The sequence below is a fragment of the Helobdella robusta genome, assembly GCF_000326865.2.
Source record: "Helobdella robusta unplaced genomic scaffold HELROscaffold_7, whole genome shotgun sequence".
NCBI classification, from domain to species: Eukaryota; Metazoa; Annelida; class Clitellata; order Rhynchobdellida; family Glossiphoniidae; genus Helobdella; species Helobdella robusta.
Genome location: NW_008705398.1, coordinates 5,413,028 through 5,420,869, shown reverse-complemented (window position 1 = coordinate 5,420,869; position 7,842 = coordinate 5,413,028). Strand labels below are relative to the sequence as shown.

Below are 7,842 nucleotides of genomic sequence, written 5' to 3'. Positions count from 1 at the left end.
ATATCTACATACATGCATACACACACATACACACACACACACACACATACATACATACATCACGTACACACACCTATCATCTCCATCTGACATAAATTATTCAATTAGGAAACCCACGCCCTTCCGTATACAAGCACTTAATATGTTGATGGATGTTACGTACACAAAAATACAAATCTTCCGAAAACACACACACGCATACAACACACACATATACACACACATACATACATACTCACACACACACATACATACACACACATACATGCATACTCCTACACACACACAAACACACACGTTGTATTTACTTAAACAGAGTGCATAACACATGAAATTGTAAATTCAAGTGGATTGGCGTAACCGCAACCAAACATCCTGTCTGTCATAATTGATGATAACACACCTGCACTTTTTAAAACCATGTTCTTTCGCACATCAAATGCCATCAAATCTCTTATTTGGAATTCTTTTCATTCTCTTTATCTCATTCGTCACCTCATCATCTTTCCCATCTTTTTCTTCATCCTCACCATCATCTTTTCCATACCCTAAAAGATTGTGACCACAGCGTCCCACTGGGCATGACCTCGGGAGAAATCCAGGACTGGCAGATCAGCTCTTCATCCACCTACCCCACAGAATGGGACTCTTCCTGCCATGAAAAGTACGCACGCGTCTACCAACCGAACGGGAAGGCCTGGTGCGCCAAGTACAAGTCGTCGTCGGAGTGGCTGCTCGTCGACCTGGGAGTCGCTGCCAAAGTTGGTTTGCTGCTTTTGTTGGATAGTTGGCCAAATTATTGATTAGTTCGAGTGACGTCAGATGGTGCAGTGGTCAAGTGGAAGGCTTGCGAGTGTGAGTGAATACGTGGGAGGTCTAGCGTTTCATGTGCGTGAATGCTGCGTTTTTTCCTGGCATCTTCACGTTGCGCGCTATATTAATTTAAAATTTTCTCATCTGTTCGATTGATTATTTTTGATTAACAAAACGATATACGGGTTGATGACCGGCTGATTGGTTGGTTGCTCAACAGAATGAACGAACGAACAAGCGGCTACGTTTATTTATATTTTGTTATTTGTGCTGTTAATTTGTAACCAACCAACTAAACAGATAACGGGGGTGATGACCCAGGGTCGAGGTGACGGAAATGAGTGGGTGACGTCATTTATGGTGACGTACAGTATCGATGCATCCAGGTGGAACTACGTGGTTGATACGTACGGGAATCAGAAGGTTGGAGAACCAGAGAGAAAACATTTTTTTTATGAATCCTTGCGTCATCATCATTATCACCGTTATGTTGTCATCATTTACATCATCATACTGGTTAAATCATCATCGTGTTCATCATAATTTTGTATGCAATCGTCGCAGTTATCATCACTTTTATCGTTAACATCATTTCATTCAAATCAATCAAGTGAAATCACTTACCGCATTAATGCCTCAGTCAACATTACCATCGCTCTCGGGACAGTTTAAATTATCGTTATCACTTTCATCATTCCTTTCATCATCATTCAGTCACAACCGATATCAACTATCCGATCGACGTGTTACAGGTAATCAATCAATCAATCAATCAACAGGTATTTGAAGGCAACCGAGATTCGTATTCGACGAAGCATTCGTACTTCGACGAGCCGGTATTCGGTCGGTTCGTTAAGTTTCACGTCGTCACTTGGAACCGACATCCGAGTATGCGAGTCGAAATCATCGGATGCCAAAGTATTCATTCCATTGTTTTTAATTATCCCAATTAAAAAAATTAACTTATATTTTCTACACATTTTTTTATTAATAATATAGTCATTAATTTATTTTTGAATAATTTTTCGGGTATATTTACATTAAGCTAGACTCATCTACCTCTAAATTGAAATTCTTTATTGTCAATCGCTACATTGTTATTATTAATTTACATTTTTGGAATTTATTTCATAAACCAACGATAATAAATTTTATAATTTTATTTTTATAAGAAAAGTTTTTATGATAAATATTGAATTAATAAATGAACAAACACCTTGAAGCGTGCCGTTCGGTCGTATCAATCCCTCCATCCACACGCATATCAGCCTCCAGTGAGAAGTCTTTCAACATGAAAGGTACACACACACACGCACACACACACACATATATATAATAAAGGTATTGTATATAGAGTACACATATGTATATATAATTCAGTTATACACATCGATACATACATACATACTTTATATATACTCGTTTATCTATTCATTCATTTAGTCTTTTTCACTCATTCATTCATTCGTTCATTTATTCATTCATTAATTCATTCACTTATTCGTTCGTTCGTTCGTTTGTTCGTTCATTCATTCATTCATCATTTACTCATTTATGTTTTTTATTTACTAATTCATGCAGGGTGGTCCATAAATAGATTAACAGTTATCACTTAGTAGACTAATTTATCATTAGCCGTGGTTCGTAAAACGTAGACTATTGTATCATTGTGCAAATAACTTTACAATTAACTCTAGCCCTGACTCGTAAAACGTTTTGTTGGGCCACCCGATCTATCTTAAAAAATATCCGAATCAACAACAACATTGAAAATTATTTTCGTGGAGAAAATAAAGTTAAGCTAAATTAGTAGTCACTTTTTGTGTTTTTTATTAGCGTATTATGACTTATTTGGTGTTGGCTCAATTGTCAGTCCGTCTGTAATCTGTAATGTTCTCCTGCAATAAGGCCAATTAATTCATCGTAATGTTGGTTAATTTGTAATTCATCTTATTATCAGTTAATAGGCTATTTAACATCGTCTGGTTTGCTGTTAAGTGTATGTCTGTTGCCAGCCTTTGTGTGTGTGCGCGCGTGTATGTCTGTGTATGTTTGTGTGCATCTTGTATCTATATATGTATGTGAATGTATACGTAGATTATACAAGTTTTTATGTGTATTGGTTGGTTTGCAATTTTGATGTAACTATGTGTGTTTGTTGTGTATCTCTCTCTCTCTGGGTGTGTGTGTGTGTGTTTGTATTTGTGTATGTAGGCATACGTGCACGTGATTATCATTATAGCTATCACTTAGATGATGAAAAATTATAGCAATGCCAATCATGACCATTCGATCGCAGTTAAAATTTGGTGATGATAGTTAATGGTGGATAAAATGACGATGATAATGGTGACGAGGTTCATGGTGATGATGATGATGATGACGTTGATGATGACGGTTCTGGTGTTGGTGATGATGACGACAACGACGAAAATGATAATTGGTAACGATTATGGTGATATATGAAACAATTTTTTAATGATGATAATGATAATAGTAATAATAATAATGATGATGATGATGGTGATGATGAATGTCAGGGAGCTCATGCCGAGCAGAGGATGGCTACATCGTCACCAACAAAGCTTGGTGTCCAAAAGATAATGATGGTAGGTAGTGAGTACCTCATTATGTTATCTGTAATTAATGTGTATGTGCGTGTGTGTAAGTTGTGTGCGTATATATGTGTCTGTGTTGTGTAAATTGTGTACGTGTGTACGTGTATATGTGTGTTTGTTGTGTGTGTGTGTGTTTGTTGTGTGTATGTGTGTGTGTGTACGTGTATATATGTGTTTGTTGTGTGTGTGTGTATGTTAAAACCAAAACATGATGAGTGACACTGAACCGTCAAACATCAAGTAACAAATGGATTAACACTTTGATTTGTCGATTTGTGTGTGTGTGTGTGTACGTGTATATATGTGTTTGTTGTGTGTGTGTGTGTGTGTGTTTGTACGTGTTTTTAATAAATTATAACGTTATTAATAGTTGAATATCATCGAACCATTTATACGTTGGTGAATTTAAATTAGTTATGATATTGCAATTAAAATGATGAAAGTTGATGAAACAACTCACAACTCACACGCACACTAACTGTTTTTTTTCCAATTCACCAGCCAATCAATGGCTCCAGTTGGACATAGGACCGCCCACGATGATCACGGGACTGGTCAGCAAAGGCAGATTGGACAGCCGGAAGAAACAGTGGGTCACCAAGTACAAAATCAGTTATAGTAATGATACGGAGAAGTGGCATTTCTACAGAGACGCGCCACATCTCGATCCTAAAGTCAGTTTTATTTTAAATCATTTTGTAATTAATACAAATTATTAAAATTGCGATAAACATTAAAAATAAACAATGTTTTATTAATTTTATTTTAAAATGTTTAATGTTTTATTTTAAAAACCAAGGAATTTGGAGGAAATATGGACAAAGACATCGAGAGATACCATTACTTAAACTCTCCTTTCGTCGCCAGGTTGCATATTATTTTAACTAATTCATTCCAGCAGATTTTTTTGTTGGTAACAATGAGAAACTGCTGAGTGAAGGATGCAAAATTTATAGCATTAAATTGAAAAGTCACATTTAATCATTTATAACGAACCCTTATATAAGGGGTAAAAATAAAAAAAAACTTTACGGGCAGGTACGTACGCTTTCACCCGTTGGACTGGCAACATCATATCAGCATGAGGGCCGGTGTCATTGGCTGTCCATACAAAGGTAGACCCACATCGTTTAAAAAATAAATATATTAATTAATTAAATTATTAACTTAATTAATTAATTGTTTACTTAAAATGCTTAATTTAGATATATTTCATTTGCTAGGTTCTCATTCTTTGTTCATTAACCTGTCTCTCTGTCTCTTTAATCCTCTTTCTCTCACTCTCTCTTTTTCTCTCTTACTTTCTATTTTCCTTTCTTTTTGTTCAAACTCTTTGAACATTTTGCTAGCATGTTATTGTATTCTCTATTTAACGTGATTTTTCATGCTGTGACTATATTTCGTTGTCTCATTTATGTTTCGACAGTTTATTGATAATAATTTTATCATTAATCATTTTATTGTTAATAATTCTAACGTTAATCACTTTAATGTTAATAACTTTATTGCTAATCATCTATAATTGAATCTTAAAATCAGGTCGTTGTCCTGAAGGGTTCATGAAGGTCAATAAGTTCACGCCATGCGGTAACCTTTGTTTCAAATCATTTTTATTTTGTTTCTTCTTTTTCTTTTTTTCATATTTGCTCCTATTATTTAGCAGTAATATGCATTACCACTAATTTGTTCCTTTCTGAATGCTGCATTTTTGTCCCATCATCCCATCTCATCGTTATATCAGCCGAGAACTTGAGTTACAAGAAAGAGACCTGGATCAACAACAGGAAACAATGGAAGCGTCACGTGAGGAATGGGTGGAGTCACATGATGTCATTCAAAGCAGTCGATGGAGATGTCACACAGAACATCACAGATTGCGTCGTTCTCGACAGTTCATACGTTGACAAACCGACTCTTAAAATCGATCTTTCGAAGAAGAGGAGCATCTCCGGGATGGTTATCGTCACGTGGCAGGGTCAGGGTCAAGGTGGTGGGTGTTTGTCTTACGTCTCTATCTTTTTGCATTTTAATTTGTTTGATTTTTATCAAATTTAATTTTGAAAATGTTTATTTACGTTAATATAATGAGAGCAGGATTATTTTTACACACTGCTCCTTCATTTAAAAGCCTAACTCGGAAAGATTCACATTAAATTGTCGCAAATAAAATTGTATTTGCTTTAAATAACGCCTCTAAAATAACTTGTTCGCAATTCGATACTTTAAAAAATGGATTATTCAATTTACTTTCATTTTTTATTTTTCAACATAGACAAATACCAAGCAATGATTTCAAATCAATTTCCCACTAGAATTTTAAAATATTTGTTGCATTAAACATTCTACGCAGACTCGAAATTCAACTACAAAGACTACATATACAACTTGGAACGACTGGACGTGTACACGGATGTGGATGGGGATAGAGCGGGAGCGAAACACTGCGGCACCGTCACGAGGTTGAACGATGCCCTCTTCAAATCCACCCTCCATCTGCAGTGCGATGAATCCAGAGTCGGTAGGTTCGTGTTCATTGAGGCGGTTGGCGTGAAACAACCCTGGGTGGACAAGTTCCAAGCTGTTCTCTGTGAAGTTTCCGTTTACGAGTGAACGTTTTTTGGATGCCAGGAGATTTTTTTATATTCGTTTCGTTTAATATTATTTTTTATATATTAATATTTTTTTAATTTCAGGTAAAACGTTTCAATAGAAAACGAATAATTATATTTTTAATTTCGTTTGTGTGTAGGATTTGAAATGTTAATCATGTTACATTTGCTAATAATTCAAGAGCATTTTCATAATAACCTAGCAACAACAAAACTTCACGTATAAATTGCATTTATGGATAGCAGTGTTGACGTCGTTTTGATGTTCGTTTTTTTATGTTTATGTGTGTATAATATTCTTTTATATATCTATTTTTACTCGTGTATATACGTTAATATTTAAGTGTTTTGATATTTTTTAATGTACACCTTTTTATGTAACAGCAATTTATACGTCTTGTTGTTTCCTCAATTCACAAATTTTGGTGTACATATACAAACTAATATACGTATATATAAATATATATATATATATATATATATATATATATATATATATATATATATGCACTTTCATTCTGCATACAATTTCACCCAAACATTTGGACTCAGATCTCTAACATTTAGCTGGTGGGATGAAATATTGATAATTTATATATCGTTGGATTAGTTACTTGATTGTGTCTGTGGTTTCTGTCGAAATAAAGTTATATAAATAGTTTATTGTTTAGTGTCGTGTTGGTCTGGTTGTGACGGCAAGGACTGCAATGGGCGTCATCTCTTCAACCAGTTGTAGTGCTTATTTTGTTTCAAAATCGAAGTTTTAAAATACTTCGTCAAGTAAATTTATGTAAATAAAGTGCGTTAAAGTGAATGAATGTATTGGTAACATTTCGATAGAACGGTGAAATGGGTAAAAGCAGTAAGTACATGATTTGTTTCAATTCTTTTTACCTGTACTTGAGTATGTTTTCATCTAAGTATTTGATTCTTTGAGGTGTTACAAAAGAGTGTCTTTGGATAGAAAATTTATGGTAAAGATAAAATTTAACTAAATCTCTATATAAATTTTGAGAATAACTTTTGGCAAGTTTTTAAACACTTATATAAAATAGGCATGAAGTGGAAAATGAATTTCTTGGCTACTTTGTAATAAGACCGATGAAGTACTTTTAAAAATTTTCAATAAAAAACCTCAAGCAAACAGTGCATGCTTACCACCAATCAATCATTACCATCAATCATCAGCTTATTGTATATTTAGTTGATGTCTAACATACTTAACAGAAAAATAACTAGATGGCAATAAAAGTATTCAAAGCATAAATATATATAATATAACATAGAATATAATATAGAATGTAATATTCTATAATACATAATTCTAAGTATATGAATAAGATGAAGTATTAATTAATAATTAGTTATCAGTACATCACTACATTATGTAAACATTTCCCTCGTGCGTGTTCGCCTTTTCGTTGGCTTTCCAGATCCCGTGTTGGTAAATAATCATGGCTCAAGGATTCAAAAAGTCGAAAAATTCAAACGTAGCAAAAATTAACAAAGAAAAACATAAAAAGAAAAACCCGGGTCTAAAGAAAGGAAGTTAGTAAATTTAAAACTTTTTGCACCGAACTAACTTACTAATGGAATGGTCATTATTTTATATTTTTTATATTACTCACCATGCATACGGTTTTTGTATTGAAACTTTTTAGGTTAGGACCAGGTTAGGCCTTAGAGGTCAAGTGTGCCAATTATTTGATTTTTAGTCCTAATCTTTGATTTTTATTTTTCTTAGTCAATCATTGATAATTAATCTTTAATATTAATTTAATATTTTAATTATTAATCTTTGC

The 7,842-nt window shown here is 33.8% G+C and overlaps 3 protein-coding genes across 3 annotated transcripts; all 3 read left to right on the top strand.

Moving 5' to 3' along the window:
- Window positions 1–572: 572 nt before the first annotated feature.
- HELRODRAFT_69833 (hypothetical protein) lies at window positions 573–1,766 on the top strand (the record flags this gene model as incomplete). The annotated part of the gene is made up of 3 exons (XM_009030615.1): window positions 573–761; window positions 1,114–1,236; window positions 1,593–1,766. Coding segments are annotated over 3 exons (486 nt in total), but the record flags the coding sequence as incomplete, so codon positions are not given.
- A 2,111-nt stretch (window positions 1,767–3,877) lies between these two features.
- Window positions 3,878–4,572, top strand: HELRODRAFT_69241 (hypothetical protein; the record flags this gene model as incomplete). The annotated part of the gene is made up of 3 exons (XM_009030543.1): window positions 3,878–4,105; window positions 4,231–4,298; window positions 4,470–4,572. The coding sequence occupies 3 exons, from the start codon at window positions 3,878–3,880 to the stop codon at window positions 4,570–4,572; spliced, it is 399 nt and encodes a 132-aa protein (XP_009028791.1).
- A 478-nt stretch (window positions 4,573–5,050) lies between these two features.
- On the top strand, window positions 5,051–6,703 carry HELRODRAFT_108264 (hypothetical protein). Its single transcript, XM_009031071.1, has 2 exons — window positions 5,051–5,421; window positions 5,782–6,703. The coding sequence occupies exons 1-2, from the start codon at window positions 5,256–5,258 to the stop codon at window positions 6,039–6,041; spliced, it is 426 nt and encodes a 141-aa protein (XP_009029319.1). The 5' UTR covers window positions 5,051–5,255; the 3' UTR covers window positions 6,042–6,703.
- Window positions 6,704–7,842: the final 1,139 nt, after the last annotated feature.